Raw genomic sequence first — 19,561 nt, 5'->3', positions numbered from 1 at the left:
TTGTTGGAGGAAACCACGAGGCAATGAACAACGACAGCCCTCCATGAGTTCAGTTCCAGCCCTCTCCCTGCCCGCAGCTGGTGGGGGGGGCGGCTCCCGGTGCTGTCCCCCCCCTGGGCCGCACCTGAGCGCCTCCTTGAGGAGCTTCAGCTCCCTGTCCTTCTTGTCCACCGTGCTGCTCATCTGCACCATCTTCATGCGGAGCATGCCCAGCTCCTTGCTCTGCTGCTGGACCAGCGCCATGTGCCGCTCTAGCTCCATCTTCTGCTTCTCGCTCAGCTCCCCTGGGGGTCACAGGACAGGGCAGTAGCCCACCACCCTTCACTTCCCACTGTGGGGACCCCGGGGGGGGGGCCCTGAGCTCCCCACCCCTGCCCCTGGCCAGCAGTCGGCCGCCGGCTTCCGCATCTTCAGGCTTAAAGGGTTTTGGTTGTCCCTGCCTGCCTGTGCTTTCCGTCTCGAGAGGGACGGCAGGAAGGCGGAGGTGGCCACAGGGAGGAAGAGGGAAGAGATAAAAAGGCAGAGAGGGACGTAGAGGCGGCACCGAGAGCCAGGGGTGTGTCTGTGTAAGACGTGGGATCACGCCGCGCGCTGGTGGCTCACATCTGTAATCCTGGTTACTTGGGATAAAGAGATCGGAAGGTAGAGGTTCGAAGCCAACCTGGGAGACTCTTATCTCCAATTAACCACCAAGAAGCTGGAAGCAGAGCTGTAGCTCAAATGGTAGAACACTAGAGTGTAAGCCCTAGTACTGTTTTTCTCTCTCTTACACACACACACACACACACACACGTGCATGTGCACACGTGATCAGGCCTTCACCCCTACCCTGTGTGGCCACTGTGTTCCGCTCATCAACCCTGGCAGTAGGAGTGCAGCCCCCTCCATGCCCTCCAGGCAGAGGAGGCCAGGAAACGTCTCCATTGCTCCCCGTGAGTGCCCAGCCTGCCAACTGCCCCGCCCAGGGCCCCTCTTCAAGCCTCCCCACCCCGCCCCGGAATCTGGCCCCCTGCCCTGTGGTGAAAGAAGTGGCATTTCAATGCAGGCATTGAAAGTCCTGGGCAGAATGTGAGGCTCAGAGCCCCCAGGACTTGGGGGGGGGGGGTGGCGAGGGGGAACCAGGGCCTGGCCACGCCCAGTCTGTGGGAGTTCAGCCACTGCAGGCTGCGGGTGCCCAGGATTGTGGGGTGCACGGGGGTCCCCAGGCCCAAGTGGCTGACTCTGGGGCCTCCTTTTTGCTTGTCTTCTTTCCCGAAGGGGCAGGCCGTGAAGTCGGGGAGCCGGGACGAACCTCTCAGATCCGACATCCGGCTGTGGGCCTCGTTGAGGTCTCTCCTCAGGTGCATGATGATCTCCTGCTGCGACAGGATCTCCTTCTGCGCCAGCAGCAGGTCGTCTCTGAAACTCACCGCACCGTCCCGGTCAGAGCAAGCCAGCACCCCCCCCCCCCCCCGTCTCCCGAGCGGCTGGCGCGGAGGAAGAGCCCCCCCCCCAGAACCCCAATCATGGTCAAAGGGACCCCCAGGCAGGCAGGCAGAGGCCAGGAATGGCCTTCGTGAAAAACAACGCGAGCCGGTGGCTCCCGCCTGTCATCCTCGCTGCTCCGGAGGCTGAGGTCTGAGGATCTCCACGTGAAGCCAGCCGGGGCAGCCAAGGCTGGGAGACTCGAATCTCCAGCGGACCGTCAAAAAGCCACACGTCCAGCTGTGGCTCGAGAGGGCCGGCCTCGATTGCCCAGGCCCTGAGTTCGAGCCCCAGGCCGGCATAAAAACAAGAACAAAACCCCAACAATGGTGCCAATGACCACCACTTGGGGGTGGGTGCGGGGGTTGGGTGTGCAGGTGTGCCTGCGGCCCTGGGGTCCGTCAGGGTGAGACACCCATGGGTGCTGAAGCCCCTGCTCAGGGCTTCTCTGAGGATGGGATTCACCCCTCCCCCCACATCGCTTGGACCCTGGGGTGAAGCCGGGCGGCTGTGAATGGCTGGGGCTGGGGTGGGGGGAGTTATGGGAGAGTGGACTGTGAGGTCCAGACAATGGGGGTGCAGGGATGGTGGGGGACACCCCAGAGGGCATGATGACAGTCTACTGCCCGGCTCAGGGAGGTGGCCTGACTGCCCCTCCCCCCCCCGACCCCGGGGTCACAATCAGCAAGGGTGGGGCTGGGACCTGATCATAGGCGGGATTTGAACTCAGGCCCGCCTGACGCCACACTGACTCTCGAGGGGAAAGGAGGAATCTAGTTGGCGCAGAAACCCGGAGGCTCGGCTCCTTTCCCGGGCGTTAGGTGCCTGGCTCGGGTCACTCCTCGGGGTGCTGCGGGGTGCCTCGGTCCCTGGGTACTCACATCAAGTGGTCGCACACCACCTCCTTGCCACAGTCCTGCAGGGTGGGCTCCGCGGGAGGATCCTGGGGCGCCTCGTCCTTCGGAGCTGCGTTGGGGGGGGGCGGACATGGCTGCACCCTGGCACACAGGTGGAGGGCGCTCTCCCCCCCCCCCCCGTCCCCCACAGTCTCGGGCTTTCCTTGCCCCGGCCCTTCCCGTCCCCCCAGGCCCAGCATGGGGCTCCCCATGCCAGGGTCTCAACATGGCTCCTGTCTCCCACTGGCTGGCTAAGATCCAGGCCGCCATTGTAATCCCAGTGTGGTGCTCGGAGGCAGGACTCTGCGTGTGTGTGCGTGTGCGTGCATGCGTGCGTGCGTGCGTGCGTGCGATATTGGGGTTAGAGGAGGCCATCAGCATGCAGCCCTACGGTGGAACCAGTGGCTTTATAAGGAGGAGGAGGAGGGGGAGGAGGAGGAGGAGGAGGAGGAGGAGGAGGAGGAGGAGGAGGAGGAGGAGGAGAGGAGGAGGGGGAGGAGGAGGAGGGGGAGGAGGAGGAGGGGGAGGGGGAGGAGGGACAAGAACCTCACTCTCACCAGGTGATACCTGTGCCTCCTCCTCCTGCCTCTGCCCAGAAGACAGCCATGGCCTGGCCGTCACCGGCCCCTTGGCCTCTAGAGCTTCCCCAGTGTGTTGGGCTTGGCTCGTGGCAGCAGAACACAGACCAATGGCGGCCATGGAACTTTCCTGACACCCAGTAGGGTGGGGATCACCAGTAGGGTGGACAAGGGGCTGAAGGCGGGACACCTGGGTGGGGCCTCATCACACAGGAACAGTGCTATACTCTGTTCCTGGTCAGTCAGTCAACCCTTCCTCCCTCCCTCCCTCCCTCCCTCCCTCCCTCCCTCCTTCCCTCCCTCCCCCTTGCTTTCTCTTTCTCTCTTCTTATTTTTGTGCCTGTCCTGGGGCTTGAACTGAGGGCCTGGCCACTGTCCCTTAGCTTTTTTTTTTTTTTTTTTGGCCAGTCCTGGGGCTTGGACTCAGGGCCTGAGCACTGTTCCTGGCTTCTTGCTCAAGGCTAGCACTCTGCCACTTGAGCCACAGCGCCACTTCTGGCCATTTTCTGTATATGTGGTGCTGGGGAATTGAACCCAGGGCCTCATGTATAGGAGGCAAGCGCTCTTGCCACTAGGCCATATCCCCAGCCCTGTCCCTTAGCTTTTTAAGCTCAAGGCTAGCGCCCTACCACCTGAGTCACAGCTCCGCTTCTGGCTTTTGGGTAGTTAATTGGAGACAAGGGTCTCATAGGTTTTCCTGCCCAGGCTGGCTTTGAACCGTGATCCTTAGGTCTCAGCCTCCTCACCTTAGCCTGAGTAGCTGGGATTACAGGCCTGGGCCACCGGTGCCTGGCTGGGGTGGTCTGTGAGTGAGTCCCAGGCACGGGGGCTGCGCTGGCCCCAGCACCGCGGGCGGCCCTCGGCCTACCTGGGTCACTGATCCTCAGAGTGGCGATCTCCCCTTCGATCTTCTTGTGCTGCTGCGTGACCTGCTGAAGTCTCTCCTCCAGGCTCACGATGGTCTGCGAGTGCTGCTTGATTTGCTCCTTGTACTGCAGGACTTCCTCCTCAAATCCGTGCTTCTGGGACTCCCGCTCGTCCTGCAAGGACTTCATGGCCTGCTGCTGCACCCGCAGCCGCTCCTCCATCACGATCTGGGAAAACAGCGCGCGTGCTTCAGGATCCCGGGCATGAGCCGACACGAAGACAGCAGCCACGTGCTTCCTGCGCACTCCCAGGCTCTGAACCAGGCTCTGCCGCGGGGCCTTTGCACGTGCTGTCATCCCCTACCTGACATACCTCTTCCCACCATCCTTACAACGGCCGACCTCTTCTCATCCTCAGGACTCAGTTCTGGCATCACCTTCTTGCAGAGGCCCCTCCGATCACCTACCTAGTGGATTACTCTATTTCATGCGACCTATTGTCTCTGAGGCCTTTATCACCACCGAGAATACAACTACCGGGGAGGTAGAGGCAGGAGGATGGAGAGTTCAAGGCCAGCCTGGACAAAATGAGTGACAGCCCATCTCAAAAACAAAATGCAAACAAAAAGGCCAGGGGTGGGCTGGGAATATGGCCTAGTGGTAGAGTGCTCGCCTCGTATACATGAAGCCCTGGGTTCGATTCCTCAGCACCACATATGTAGAAAAAGCCGGAAGCGGCGCTGTGGCTCAAGTGGCAGAGTGCTAGCCTTGAGCAAAAAGAAGCCAGGGACAGTGCTCAGGCCCTGAGTCCAAGGCCCAGGACTGGCAACGAAAACAAAACCAAGCAAAAAGGCCGGGGGGGGGGGTGGGGCGTGTGTGGCTCATAGAGCACTAGCCCAGAGTGGGCTGGGGTTGATCCCCAGCTCCGCAAACCAAAGCAAACAGAACTCAAGTCTGTGTCCTGGGCGCCCTCCACCCGCCGGAGCCCGTGCCGAGCTCACAGCGCACCTGAGCTGCCTGGAGGCGGCAGCAGGGGCCCGGGCACCTTTCCTCCCAAGCTAATGTTACTCAGCTGGGAGTAATTACGCATCGGATGGACATTTGTGCCGGTCCTGGGGCTTGAACCCAGGGCCTAGTGCTGCCCGAGCTTTTTTATTTTTCTTTTTTCTTTTCTCAAGTCTGATACTTTACCGCTTGAGCCACAGCTCCATTTAGACTTTTTTTTTTGGCCAGTCCTGGGCCTTGGACTCAGGGCCTGAGCACTGTCCCTGGCTTCCTTTTTGCTCAAGGCTAGCACTCTACCACTTGAGCCACAGCGCCACTTCTGGCCGTTTTCTGTATATGTGGTGCTGGGGAATCGAACCCAGGGCCTCAATGTATACGAGGCAAGCTCTCTTGCCACTAGGCCATATCCTCAGCCCCCCCATTTAGACTTTTTGGTGGTTCATTGGAGATAAGAGTCTCACGGACTTTCCTGCCCGGGCTTGGCTTCAAACCACAATCTTGAGATGCTGTGAGTCACTGGGATTACAGGCGTGACCACCGGGGCCCCACTCTGAAGCTATGTTTGATGGTCAGGATGGGGGGGGGGGGCCTGGCCTTCAGTGGGCAGTGGCCAGGGTTGTGTCACCCTGGTCCCCTGTGCAGGACAGCTCCTGACCGGTGCCCTTGGGCCCAGAATGCCACCGGCTTGAGGCTGAGTAGGCCCGGGCCAACCCTGCACGCCCAGGCCGGGCCGCCTCCCTCCGCGCCCAGCCAGACCTCACCGTTGCCGGTGCCGCGTACCATTTTTGTCTTGGCCGTTTCCAGCTCGGCTAACGTTTCATTTAATTTCAGGGCGAGTTTCTCCGCTTTTAGACTTTCCACCGTCTTCGTCTGCTGCGTCTCTTCCACCTTGGCCAGCGCGTCATTTAGTTTATTATTTAGGATGTTTTCTTTCTGCCCCTTTAATTCTATCTCCTAGACAAACAGTAAGCACTACAATGAGAGACGATTCAGGGCCAGACATGTTCCCTTCCCGCCTCGTCCCCTGTGCTGTCCCCCGTGCCATCAGAGGGGATGTACAGACTCCATTCTGCAATCCTTGTCTTGGCTGGCCCACGGGCTCAAGCCCTGGGCTCGGTTGCTCCTTCTGGCACAAGGCTAGCGCTCTACCACGTGAGTCGCAGCGCCACGTCTGGCAGTGATTAATTGGAGAGTCTCATGGACTCTCCTGCCCAGGCTGGCTTCACACGATCCTCCGATCTCAGCCTCCTGAGGAACCAGGATGACAGGCGGGAGCCACCGGCGCCTGGCTCCTGTACATCCTTTGAAAGTCCAAAGCCCACGCATGCCCTTCTGGAAAGTTCCAGGTACTACACAACCCCTTCTTTCTCTCCAGTCAAGATCTGTCTCCGCGTGGATTCCAGTCTCCTGGCTCAGATGTGTTATCTGGAGCTCTTGAGGTTTATCCTTCACGTATTTGAGGAGGGCTGTCGAGTCTTCCCTCCTCGGGATAGATGTGCAATTGTCTTCATGTCCAGGTCAGGCAGGCTGGGTCTGCCCTCCCCAGAGAAACGTGCACAGAGAGACCCTACTTTGAAAACACCACGGCAAACACGGGGCTGGTGGCGTGGCTCACGTGGGGGAGCACCAGCTGAGCAACTGCAGCTCCTGAGCCAATAGGTGGGGCTCAGTGAAGGACCCCAGCGTGTTGCACACGTGGATGTGTGGGCAGCTTTCTTCAAAGATGGACACGAAAATGCTCCGAGAGGCAGGCGATTGCTCCTCACTGGCCCTGACAGGGCTTTCAAGCCATTTCACCTCTGTTCCAGCTTAACCCACCATTGCCGGGCTGTGCATTTGCCAACTGCCTTTCTGTTTTTCTTTTCCCATGCTAGTACCAGGGCTTGAACTCAGGGCCTGGGTGCTGTCCCTTAGCTTTGCTTTTCTTTTCTTTGTTCTGCTCAAGGCTGGTGCTCTACCACTTGAGCCACACCCCCATCTCTGGCTTTTTTGGTAGTTAGTTGTAGATGGGAGTCTCATGGACTTTCCTGCTTGGGCGGGCTTTGAACCTTGATCCTCAGATCTCAGCCTCTTGAGTAGCCAGGATGACAGGCGTGAGCCACCAGTGCCTGGCACCAACTGCTTCGTGTGTGTGTGTGGGTGTGTGTGCACGCGCACGCGCATCTGTGTGTGTGAGAGTCTTTTGCACTGTGGAGACCCAGGCGTTGCTAATGGCGTCCAGGGTTTGAGAGGCCAGGCGCGGTCACCGCCAGGCGCCGGCTGTCACAGGAGGTGCGTTTGCGTGGTGGAGGCAGAGGTACTCGATGGCTCGGCAAGCCTGAGGTTGAAAGGCTCAGAAGTGATCAGGCGTGGTCAGAGGTGCGTGGTCTCGAGCCTGGCACACAGGAGGGGAGAGGGCTGAAGAGGAAAGGTTTGGGGCTCCAGGGCTCGGGTGCTGCTCCTTCGCTTGTGCTCACCCCACAAGCGGCCGGCATGGGGTGCTCGCTGCACGCGGACATGTCCCGTGTGGGCTCCGCGCCTACGGAGGTCACGCGACGCCTCGAGGAGGTTGGCCCCTTGGTGTCATCATCTGCATGTACCAGAGCTCAGAGGGGCTAAGCGACTTCCCTGAGGTCCCACGGCTGGAGAGGAGCCGAGGGAGGATCCAAGCCCCCACTGCCGCCCGAGGCTCCTACCTCTCTCTGCTTGGTTAAACGGTTCTCCAGGTCCTGCACCTTCTTCTTTTCCTTCTCCAAGGCCTCCTTCGCTTTGAGTTTCTCGTAGGAGATGCTGTTCTCCGAGATCTGGGGGGGCAAGGGCAAGGGTTTGGGGGTTGTGGATGGAGGGGAAGGGGAAGAGGGAGAGGAAGAAGGGAAGGGGTAGGTCACCATGGTAACCGGTGACACAGACTTGAATGGGTGCTGGAGGTGCCCGCCAGGGAGGGCGAGGGGAGAGGCCAGCGGGGCCAGGACCGGGAAGCCAGTGTGCGCTCAGTCGTGCGCAGAGCCCGCGCTCACAGTGCAGCACTGGGGGCTGGTTTCAGGAAATGACCAGCCTGTGAGTGTGCAAGTCCCGTCACCCGGCTCTGAGTCACACGCGTGAGTGTGCAAGTCCCGTCACCCGGCTGTGAGTCACGCGCGTGAGCGTCAAGTCCAGTCACCCGGCCCCCAGTCACCTATTAACCTACTAACGGGGCAGGTGCCGGCACCCGCCCGGGGCCCGGCTGGGAAGTCCCTGGCTCTGGGCGGGACAATCCGGACACGCTTCCTGTCCCGGCAGGTCCAAGCCTGAGCCTTGAAAGGACACGGCAGTCTCTGGAGTCTGAAAGGCCCGGGGGCTCTCCACGTCACTCCTGGGGTACTGTGTAGCCGAGGACGTACACCCGATGGACCAGGGCAGGGTAGGGCGCCAGAGTCCCGGGCAGGCCCCAGGGGGTGACAGCCAGAGACGGATAGAAATCCTGTTTGTAGCAGTGGAAAGACTTTTTGCTCGACATAATGTTCACAGGAAGATCATCTTAAGTATATATATTTCTTTTTTTTTTTTTTTTTTTTTTGCCAGTCCTGGGGCTTGCACTCAGAGACATGTCCCTGAGCCGCTTTTGCTCAAGGCTAGCACTCTGCCACTTGAGCCACAGCGCCACTTCTGGCCTCTTCTGTGTATGTGGTGCTGAGGACTCGAACCCAGGGCTCCATGCATGCTAGGTAAGCCCTCTACTGCGAAGCCACCTTCCCAGCCCAAAGACCTTACGTATCTGTGCCCCAGGTGGAGGAAAGGCTGGAGCAGCACCAGGGAAAATGTGGAGGGGGGATTGCTGGGGTAAAACCTCACACTTCCCTTAGCAAGCCCTCCTGCCCTAGCAGAGGCGCAGGGCAGGTAGGGTGTGGGGAGGGGGGACGGCTTGGGGTGCCTGCGGGCAGCTTTCCCGGGGTCCCCCTGTTGTTTGGTGGACTCGCTAGGCCCTCAGCCTCACCCACACACGGTCCTCCTGCCTACTGGGGCCTATGGCCTCACCTCCTGCCGGGACCCTGGCGCGCCCCGCCACCCCCCCCCCCCCCGCCTGCTCATAGCCCTTCCGTGTGCCCCGAGGGGGTGGCTGGGCATGGGTGGGGGCAGCAGGACGCTTGTCCCCTTCACAAGCCCACAGTGGACAAGGGCGCCCAGCCCTCAGGTCTCTGGCTGGGGGACCCCCCCCCTGGGGGCTCCCGTCCAACCATCTCAACCTTAGGGGTCAGAAAGGGCACAAATAAGGCCCCACCAGAACTCCTGTGTCACCTGGCCTGGGGTCCCACCCTACCCAGCCCTTAATTCAGATGCTCCGGCCTCTGGCGGCAGCCACGCTTGTCCACCTGTGGGAGGGGAGGGGGCCTGGGGCAGCCAGGGCCTTCCTGTCCTTGCTAGGCTCTGTCTCCCTCCCTGACGGGCGTGGCTTAGGCCCGCTGCTGGCGCCTCTGCGGAGGGCTGCTGGCCTCTGACCCCGGCCTCTGACCTCAGCAGGACAAGCACTCCACCAGACACAGAGAGGGCAAGGGGCCTGCCGTGGTCACACAGCACGTACGGGTGGAGCTGGGACTTGAACCTGGGATGGAGCCCTTTAGCCTCTCAGCTCCTCTGGTCTTTTCTTCCCAGGCCATTTACTCTTCCTCCCCCAACTCACCCCAGCTCTGGTTCCATTCCTTGTGCCCCTCTCCACCCCCTCCCCGGCCCCCCCAGCTCTGGCAGGTCCCAGCCTCTCCAGGCTGGGCTAGATGACAGGCAGGGAGGTGTGGGAAACGGCAGCCGGGAGCTCCGAAATGGACACTGTATCTGGGGAGACTGATTAGTGGCGCATCGTCCCCGGCTCCTCCTCCGCTTCAAGCTTCACACGCCCTCCCTGAGCTACAGCAAGGGACAGAAAACAGCCTTGTCCCCCTTTTCCTGCCCCGCTGATCGGCCTCCCAGAGACGGGGGGTCTTGGGGGACACTACCGGGCAGGGCACCGTCTGGCCTTGGGTCCAGAGACGGCTATTAAAGTGACAGGAAGCAGATCCCTACACAGGACAAGCCACAGCGGCCTTATCACCCTCCACACCCCGGCGTCGTCGGGACCGGCCAGCCCCTCCCCCCTCCCCCCCCCCCGCCCCCCGCTTTGCCCACCCTTGCTGGCAAATTGTAGCCTCTCCCGTCTTTGCTTTCTGCTTCGATCTAGGAATAAACTTCGGCCCGGTCCTTGTGTCCCGGACTGAGATTCTCTGCTGTCAGGACAAGGACCGACTGAGGGCAGGTCCCCAGTCTCGGGGGACCTCCTCACTCTCCCCCCCTCCCCCCAGGTCCTGGTGGGTGACTCCCTCCCTGCAGGCTTTGCTCAGAGCTCGTTTCCTCCCTGCCCGCTGGTCCCCTTTCTGACCTGCCCTCTGTTTTATGCGCCCCCCCCCCCCAAAGCTGCTGGGGCATTTGGTGGTTTCCTCCCTTTGTGGGGAGCGGGTCTCTGGGGGGCTGTCTTGTCACTGTACCCAGAATGGGCCCCAGCATGGTGGGGAGGGGTGGGGGGAGGGGGAGGGCCGCATGGGAACCAGGGATGAAGGAAGTTAGCCAAAGGGTAGACGGGTGAATTAAACCAAATGGTGCAATTCACTGAGCCTACGGCCTTGTTTCTGGGGGCCCCACAAGGTCGTGGGGTGTGTGCCGAGCCTGTGAGGCTCACAGAGGTGAGGGGTCCTGACCCCCAGCTTCTGTTTTTGGGGTGTGCCTGGGAGCGTTGGGGCTATGGAACAGGCTGGGCCTGCTCTGGACAGGAGGGTCTGGGGGGTGGGGCACGGGAGGGCGGCCGTCTGCCGTTCTGGAGGGGCCTGGCGTTTGCAGAGCCCTGCTCACGTCCCCCCATCATGGTCTCGGTGAGGTGTCGCCTCTCAGCCATTCCAGAAGGTTCCACCCCAGAGCCCGTGACGTCCCTGCCTGCCTGCGGCGTCCAGCCAGGGTGGGTGGCACCTGGAATGTCTCTCTCGTGCTGCGCGGGGGACACTGGGGCGCAGACGCCTTGCTCTAATGTGGAGGACGATGCTGGCCACGGGGTCAGCCGGCCTGGGCCTGGGCTGGCCACGCCTCAGTGGGGTGGCAGTTACCCCACGGGTGTGTGTGTGTGTGTGTGTGTGTGTGTGTGTGTGTGTGATATTCCCATTGTTCCAATGAGGCCACTGAGTGTCTGGGGGTGGGGTGGGGGGTGCAGTGAACATGTGGGCGATGTCGGCACCTACCGGGGAACCGCCGCGGGACTGTCTACCCACGCGGCTACCCGCCTTCCTTCCGGAAGGTTCTGGCCGCTCCTACCTCCTTCTGTTGGGTCAGGTGGTTCTCCAGGTCTTGCACTCGCCTCCTCTCGGCCTCCAGCACCTCCTTAGACTTCCTTTTCTCCTGGGCCACGCTGTCCTCCAGGGCCTGAGGGGCAGAGCAGAGGCTTGGGGCGCCGCCCGCAGGGATGGGGTAACAATGCCAGCGGCTGAAATGGGGTGGCGTCCACGAGGAGATGGAGGATGGGGGCCGGGGGGGCGGGGCCAGGCGCACTGTCAGAGCTGACTGGGCCCGGCGAATCAAACCTTAACACCACCCAGCAATTCTGCCATCCTTAAAGATCCACCGGGGAGCCGGGCATCCTACTCAGGAGGCTGAGATCGGAGGATCATGGTTCAAAGCCAGCCCGGGCAGGAAAGTCTGTGAGCCTCTCAGCTCCAGTGAAGCACCCCCCAAAACCAACCAAACAACAACAACAAAAAAGCCAGAGGTGGCACTGTGGCTCAAGTGGTAGAGTGCCAGCCTTAAGCAATAAAGCTTAGGGATAGTGCACAGGCCCTGAGTTCAAGACCTAGGATGGGTGCATGTGCGTGCGCGCGCGCGCACACACACACACACACACACACACACACTGGAGAAATGGGAGAAGATCTAATAGCAACAAGTCAGTTTCCCAAGGGAAGTGGACCACATTCCCTGGGGACAAAGGACAGGCAGTGTGTGACGTGCAGATAGACCGGGTGACACACTGGCTGCTCTCCTCTGCCCGGGGCTTCGGTCCTTCTCTGAGGTCTCCCATGACTTCAATCCCAGGACCTTCCCTGCCCAGGCTGCGGAGCCCTGGGTGCCCTTTGACTTAAGTGACTGCTAGAAGAACCCTCCTCCTCTTCCCTTTCCCTCCCCCTCCCCTCCTCCATCCCCTCCTCCCTCCCCTCCTCCCTCCCCTCCTCCCTCCCTTTCCTCCCCTTCCTCCTCCCCATTCCTTCCTTTCTTCTTCCTTCTCCACCTCCCTTCTTCCTACCTCTCCTCCTCCTCCTCCTCCTCCTCCTCCTCCTCCTCCTCCTCCTCCTCTTCCTCCTCCTCCTCCTCCTCCCCTTCTGTGTAGCCTGTTTAAGCTGTTTACAGAGGGTTGCATGCCAACACTCTCCCTTCCCCCACGGGCTGTGTCTGAGCTAACTTGTCCCCACTCAAGGGGGGGGGGTGTCAGGAGTGCCTTTCTCTGAGCCGGGGCTCATGCAGGGGTACAGGGAGAATCCCCAGGGACAGGAGCAATAGCCACCACGTATTCAGACACTTTTCTGGTTTATTTATTTTTGTGCTGGTCCTGGGGCTTGAACTTAGTGTCTCTGGCTTTCGCTCAGCTTTTATTTCCATTCATGGCTGGCACTCTACCACTTGAGCCACAGCTCCACTCCAGTGTTCTAGTGATTCACTGGAGATAAGATTATCAGGAAGGTTCTCGCCCAGGCTGGCTTCAAGCCCCGATCCTCAGATCTCAGTCTCCTCAACAGCTGGGATTACAGGTGGGAGCACCTTCCAATGTCTTGCTGTCCACTCTCTCTGACCCTCAGGGACCCCTTCTTAAGACAGAGGAGGTCAGCAGACTTGGACCCAGCCAGGAAACAGCCTAGCCGGGACTCAAACCCACGCCTCCGCTCCCCCGAGCTCCTCCCTGAAGCCTCAGGTTGGGAGGGTGACCGCAGGGGTCAGAGAGACCCGAAGCAGGGCGGACGGACTGCGTGCGGTGGGGGGGGCTGGGAGAGGGGACTGGCTAACTGCCATGAGCTGGCCAGGCTCTGGTCCATTTTTGCCAAGTGGAAAGGAGGGCCAGATTTCCTGACTTTCCCCAAAGGGATGGGAATCTGGGTGTTGAAGTCCACATTATGAACTGAGAAGAAAACACGCTGGGCCGAGTATCACGTGACCCAGCGAGTGGCGCTCCTCTGGGGAGAGGGGACGGGCTCAGCTCGGGGCCTAAGCGGGAGCCGTCTGGGCCCAGACACCTTGGTGGGATGTGTCCTTGGGAGCCCGGGGGGGGCGGGGGACGAGGGGGGGTTTTGATTGCCCTCAGCCTAAAGGAAACCCCTCCAGGCATGAACGGGGGGCTCCTGCCCTGGCTGTGGAGAGCTCCCCGGAGGCAGGGCTGGGTCCACTTGGGATGTTGTTGGAGGAAAACGCAGCCCTGAAGTCCCAGCACCTTTCCACTGCGATCTCATGCTTTCTTTTCTGTGCCGTTACTGAGACTCGAACTCAAGGCTCTTGAAAGGATATGTCTCTGCTCCCACTTGGCTCCCCCCCACCCCCACCCCAAGGCTGGTGCTCTACCACTTGAGCCACAACTCCACTTCCTGCTTTTGGTTTGGTGCTTAACTGGAAATAAGAAAGTCACAGATTTGCCTGCCTGGATGCTGGCTTTGAACTGCGACCCTCAGATCTCAGGCTCCTGAGTAGCTGGGATTCCAGGCGTGAGCACCGGTGCCCGGCCGCCTACAGAAGCCGCCATGCCGCCTGTCCCGACTCCTCTCCAAGCCCTCTCTCCGCCTGGATCCCCACGTTTCCCCCAACTGGGTGTCAAGTCCTCGAGTCCACGACTCCCTCCCGAGTCCCCAGGGCTCCCCAGAGCCAGGACGCAGGGCACCAGCCACACCCCTGTGAGTCCCCACACCTCCCCTGTGGGTCGGCTCTTACTTCCATCGGCTCCCAAGCCAGATCTGGCTCCCAAGCCAGATCTGGCTCCCGCTGGCTCTCTACTCCCCCGAGGGCGGCTGCCTACCTCCTTCTGGCGGGCCAGGCAGCTCTCCAGCTCCTGGACTCTGCCCTGAGCAGCCTCCAGCGCCTCCTTCGCCCGGTTCCTCTCTTGAGCAATGCCGTTCTCCAGAGCCTGTGGAACAACGGCTGTTGCTGAATACACTGGGTTGCCATGGCGGGGGCGGGGGGGGGGGGGCTCGGCCGGCTCTGTGCCGTCCAGGCCCCGGGGAGAGCAGGGATAGCAAGGCCTTGATGGGCCCTAGGGTGGGCAGGCCCAGGGGAGACCCTTGGTGCCCTCCAGCTCTGGGGCCTGGCGTGGGGCTGGGGTTCGACTCTACTTCCCCGGCTGCGCACCTTCTGGTGGGCCAGGCGGCCCTCCAGCTCGCGGACTCTCAGCTGCTCCTTCTCCAAGGCCTCCTTCCCTCTGCTTTTCTCTTGAGAAATGTTGTCCTCCAGGGCCTGCGTGTCAAGGGCGCTAGTCAGTCAGCCCTGGCTGGGAACCACGGCAGGACTCGGGGCTCAGCCTTCCCAGCTGGGGAATCCGACAAGCCAGACTCTACGGACGGAGCCTCAGTTTCCCTGGCTGCACAGTGCGAACACGGGGCTCCTCTCACAGTGACAGCTACCTGGCCCCACTTAGCAGATCAGGGTTCGTGGTGAGAAAGTGCACCAGCCCGCCAGATTCTCCAGCCCGAGTTCTAAAGCAGGCTTGGCAAATCGTCCTGGGGTTTGAACTCAGGCCTGGGTGCTGACCCTCAGCTTTTTTGCTCAAGGCTGGCTCTTTTACCCCTTGAGCCACAGGTCCATGTTCTGGCTTTTTTTGGTGGTTAACGGGTGATAAGAGTCTCACGGAATTCCCTACCCGGCCTGGCTTTGAACCGTGCTCTTCAGAGCTCAGCTTCCTGAGGAGCTAGGATTACAGGCGTGAGCCGCCAGTGCCCGGCTCCTGGCTGTGAGTTTTCACATTTAAGATTCACACGCAACCCCTCCCAAATGACTGGCTGGAAAGCCAGAAATGAACTGGTGGAAAGCCACCGTGCTAACGGGGAGCTGCTGAGCCCCCTGCCCCTCTAGCACAGGCCCTCAGCACCCCTCACCGCCCCCCCCCCCACAGAAAGGGCCTGGATCAGTGTCCAGCAGAGCAGGAGGTGACAGAGGCTGCCTTACTGCCTTCTCTTCCAGCAGCCACTGGATCCGGGCTTTCAGCTTCTCCTCTTGCTCCAGCTTCTCCTCGTTCAGCTTCTCCTTCTCCACCAGGTGCTCCCGCAGCTTTTCCTGCAGCAAAGCCTGCTGTGTTTCCTGAGAACTGCTGACCTTCCCCTGAAGAAAAGGAGAAAGGGGGACACATCTTCCAGGGGACAGGACAAAGGAGGGGAGGTGTGCGCTGAAGACTCTTAAGGACCCTGACTACCTGAAGGGGTTGCAGTGGGGTCCAGGGGAGAAGGGCAGACTGTGAAGAGGAGAAGCGGGAGAATGCCGTCAAGGAATGTCTGTGAGACTTATTATCCAATAACCACCAAAAAAACAACAACAACAGCAAGCCAGAAGTGGAACTGTGGCTCTAGCGGTTGAACATCACCCTTGAGTGAAAAAGCTAAGAGACAGTGCCTAGGCCCTGAGCTCAAGCCCCAGTACGTGTATACACACAGGCACGCGCGTGTGCGTGCACACACACACACACACACACGATATGAAGACTCTGAATTCAGGACTGAGACATAACCTCAGCTCTAGTTTCTTCCTGTTGCCTCTTCATTTAGAAAATGAGGTTTATCACAGTACCGTGCACGGTAAAGCTAAAGTTTTAGTAGTGCTTAGTTCAGAGCAGGTGCTCAGTAAGGAGATGAGTAATTAGTCACTGCTCGCTGGGGGACAGGAGGAAGGTCTGGCTTTGTCTGGATAATCTTCCCAGTTTGCTGTGCGGCAGCCTAAGAGTCGCTCATCTCTCTGGGCGCTGCAGTCCATCTCCGTGACAGGAGGAAGGGAGGACTAGGCCAGAGGCCGCCCGATGGGATCCAGCACCTGCTTTTGCTTTTGTAGATCTGTGCTATCGATCAGAGCCTTGCCTAGCGGAGCCGTGCATTCCCGTGTTATCTGTGGCTGCCTTCCTTCTGCCATAGCAGGCTTGAATAGGCGTGGCGGGCACCATAGACGGCTAAGATGGTCACTCGCTGGCCCTTCCCCGAGGCTAACTGGAGTGGCGGCCCTGACCCTCCAGCCTCTCTCTTTTTAGCTGGCTTTGCCTACGTGACCCCGCCCCCTGACCTTGAACTTAGCCATGTGACTTGAGTGGCCAATGGGACGTTAACAGAAGACTGAAAAGCCTGACCTGATTGGTTCCAGGGAGCACACCCAGGCTGGCTTGCTGGAGGACGGGAGGCCTTGCGGAGCAGGCCAGGGTCCCTCTGCTGAAGCCGGCCACATGCTGACCCTGGGCTGACCCTGGGCGTGAGCACAGGGGACAGTCACTGTTGAGTACCACCGAGGTTGTGTGGCTGGTTATCATGACACCCGCTTTCAGAAGCATCCAGTCCTTATCCTCTTCTCTAGAACCATCCATTCTGTGTAATCACCCTTACCGTGCAGCTGATGCTTCCATTGCACTTTAAAAGAATCTGACGGTATTCAAATTCTGTGTGCGTGCCGGGGCTTGAACTCGGGGCCCTGAGCTCTCACCTGGCTTTTTCCCTCAAGGCTAAAGCTCGACTTTCTGCTCTATGGTGGTTTTGATGGCCCTAAGAGTCTCAGATCTGTCGGTCTGGGCTGGCCCGGAACCACGAGCCTCAGATCTCAGCCTCCCGAGTAGCTAGGCTTAGAGGCGTGAGCCACCAGCGCCCGGTCAGAGGCGCCAGTGCCTCCTTGTTTGAACCCCCTTGTGTGCAGATGGGGAAGTCGAGTCACCTGTTGGAGGATGCGCTCTGCCTGGGTTGACGCGCACACACAGATTTCAAGCACACAGCGGCACACACACGCGCGCGCGCACACACACACACACACACACACACACACACACGCCCAGGGGAAAGCTGACAGGAACTTGGAAGAAAAAGAGAATTTAAAAAAGAATTACCTGAAGTTCCTGAGTCTGGCTTTTAATTTTTTTATAATGCTCCAGAAGATAAACCAGATACAAGGAGAACCCTTAAAAAGAGAGAAGTGGGGGACAGGTCAGAAGGGCTCCACCTCCTTCGTGCTCAGCGCAATGTGTCTTTCCTTTCTTCTTCTTCAGTGTCAGCTCCTGAGTGCTGGGACTACAGGTGTGCAACACCCCACTCAGCTTGGTGATTGGATGCAGGCCCCACGGCCTCCCATCACGAGAGCGTGAGCTGGCATGGAACCGTGTTTTAAATGTATTCAGGATTTTGGGGGCAGGACTGGGGTTTGGACTCCGCGCCCATTTGTCGGGCAGGCCCGGTGGTGGGGAGCTGGCCACGCCTCCAACCCTTTCCTGTGCTGGCCGTTTCTGAGATACGGTACTGCTTCCTAACCGGCGCCAAGCCTGGACCAAGATCTGCGTCCCACGGGCTGCGGCCGGGACGACCCGCACGCACGACTACACTCGGCTATTGGTCGAGGAGGAGGAGGAGGAGGAGGAGGAGGATCTCATGAATGTTTCTGCCCGGCTTCAAACCTCCCAAACGGAGCCTCCCCAGGTAGCCAAGAGTGTGGGCCACTGGTGCCGGTCTCCCACGTTTTCAGGAGGCGGATAAAACTTTGGCGGGATCAGATCAACATCTTTTCTTGAGATGAGACGTGAAAATCCAGGAAGGGAAGACCGACCTTTCCAAGGGTCCACTGCGTGCAAAGGGATGGAGGCAGGCACGGTACTGACGGGGAAGGGGAGGGCGGCTCCCGAGGGTCTTGGGGGGGAGGGAGGAATCTATGGAGTGATCACAATGGCTACTTGGCTGTGAATTAGGAGGGGGGAGGATGGTGGCCCTTCCCCAGTAGCCAACTCCTAAACCCTGCAGCCACCAATTGGCTCAGATGATTAAGGATTTCCCCCGCTCCCCCACCTACCATGCCACTCCTGGGACCTGAACTCAGGGCCTGCGTGCTGTTTTTTTTGTTTTTTTTTTTGGCCAGTCCTGGGTGGGACTTGAACTCAGGGCCTGAGCACTGTCCCTGACTTCTTTTTGCTCAAGGCTAGCACTCTACCACGTGAGCCACAGCGCCACTTCTGGCCTTTTTCTATATATGTGGTGCTGGGGAATCGAACCCAGGGCTTCAGGTATACGAGGCAAGCACTCTACCACTAGGCCATATTCCCAGCCCCTGTTCTTGAGTTTCGTTTTTGATCAAGGTTAGTGCTCTACTACTTGAGCCACAGCTCCACTTCTGGTGGTTAATTGGAGATAAGAGTCTCCCATACTTTCCTGGTTTCAAACTATGACCCTCAGATCTCAGCCTTCTGCCAGCAATTCCCCCCCCCCCGCCCTCTCCCCCCCTTTCAGGGTATGATGTAGACCAAGCAGGCTTCAAACTTGCAATCTTCCTGCTTCTGCTTCTTGAGTGCTGGAATTACGGGTATGTACCATCATGCGTGGCAGGGGAAAGACTCGGAGATGGAGGATTATCTTGGACTCTCCGGTGAACCTAGTAGAACCCCATAGGTTATGATCTTTTAATTGTAGAATTGGAGGTAAGAATCTATTGGGCCTTCCCCCCTGCCCCCCACCCCCTAGGCTGGAGATGAACCTCAATCCTCAGATCTCAGCCTCCTGAGTCGCTAGGATCTAGATAGGTGTGAGCCACCAGTGCCTGGCCAGTTTCTTTCTTCTTTATGGCTAGGCAAAAGTCCATTGTTTTGTGTAGACACACCGTCTCTTCTTTGTCCATTCTTCAGCGGATGGGCACTTGAGCGGATTCCATAGCTTGGCTATTGTGAGCAGCAATGCAATAAGCAAGCACCGGCATGCAGGTCTCTCTGCCGCTTGTCGAGGACATTCGTTGGTGTAGATGCCCATGGCAGCATCTGGATTGCACGATGGATGCTTCTATTTTTAGTTTCTTTGAGGGGCCTCCGTACTGATTGCCACGGTGTTTGCACTCATTTACACGCCCACCAGTGGTTCCTTTACCTCCCACAAACATTTGTGGTTTGCTTTCCCGATGATGGTCGTTCTGGCAGAGGTGCGATGGAACCTGTCTCCTTTCTGTTCGCATTTCCCCGTGGCTAAGGACGAAGGACATTTCTTCATGTTTATGGGCCATTTGTTCTTTTGAGAACTGTCCAGTTCATCTGCCCAATTTGTTAACTGGATTGTTTGTTCTTTCAGTGTTTAATTTTCTGGGTTCTTTGCACACACACACACACTGGCTATTAGGCAACACTTTTCTCCTTCTAAGGCCCTTGTTTCCATGGCTGCAGAAGACTTAATTTGACGCGGTCCCATTTGTCAGTTCTTGCTCTTATTCTCTGAGCTGCAGCCGTCCTGGTCATTGTCTGTGCCCATGTTCCGAGCTGTTTTCTCAGAGTAGTTTTGTAGTTTCAGGACTTGCATTGAAAGTCTTTGGTCCATGTTGAACCGATTTCTGAACCGAGCGAGAGAAGGATCTAGTTTCTGTCTTCTGCATGGGGATGTGCAGTTTTCCCAGCACCACTTGAGGACGAGTCTGTCTTGTCTCTGATGTGTGTTTCTGGCGACTTGGTGGGGAGTCCAGGCAGTTGTAGCTGTGTGGGTTTATTTCTAGCTCCCCTATCGGTGTCCTCCATTGGTGTCTGTGTCTGCATTGTTTTTTTTTTTAACTACCATGC

The 19,561-nt window shown here is 59.1% G+C and overlaps 1 protein-coding gene across 1 annotated transcript in view; it reads right to left on the bottom strand.

The window, feature by feature from the left end:
- Fhad1 (forkhead associated phosphopeptide binding domain 1) overlaps positions 1–19,561 on the bottom strand; it is a 90,756-nt gene that overhangs the window by 21,708 nt on the left and 49,487 nt on the right. Inside the window, 10 exon segments of the mRNA XM_048349825.1 lie at positions 125–284; positions 1,292–1,398; positions 2,346–2,430; positions 3,807–4,032; positions 5,590–5,763; positions 7,485–7,592; positions 11,095–11,202; positions 13,829–13,936; positions 14,158–14,262; positions 14,966–15,123. Coding sequence (XP_048205782.1) covers positions 125–284; positions 1,292–1,398; positions 2,346–2,430; positions 3,807–4,032; positions 5,590–5,763; positions 7,485–7,592; positions 11,095–11,202; positions 13,829–13,936; positions 14,158–14,262; positions 14,966–15,123 — 1,339 coding nt within the window.

Source organism: Perognathus longimembris, chromosome 7, assembly GCF_023159225.1.
Source record: "Perognathus longimembris pacificus isolate PPM17 chromosome 7, ASM2315922v1, whole genome shotgun sequence".
Lineage (NCBI taxonomy): Eukaryota > Metazoa > Chordata > Mammalia > Rodentia > Heteromyidae > Perognathus > Perognathus longimembris.
The sequence above is the reverse complement of the archived record's forward strand: the minus strand, read 5'-3'. Positions and strand labels throughout refer to the sequence as shown.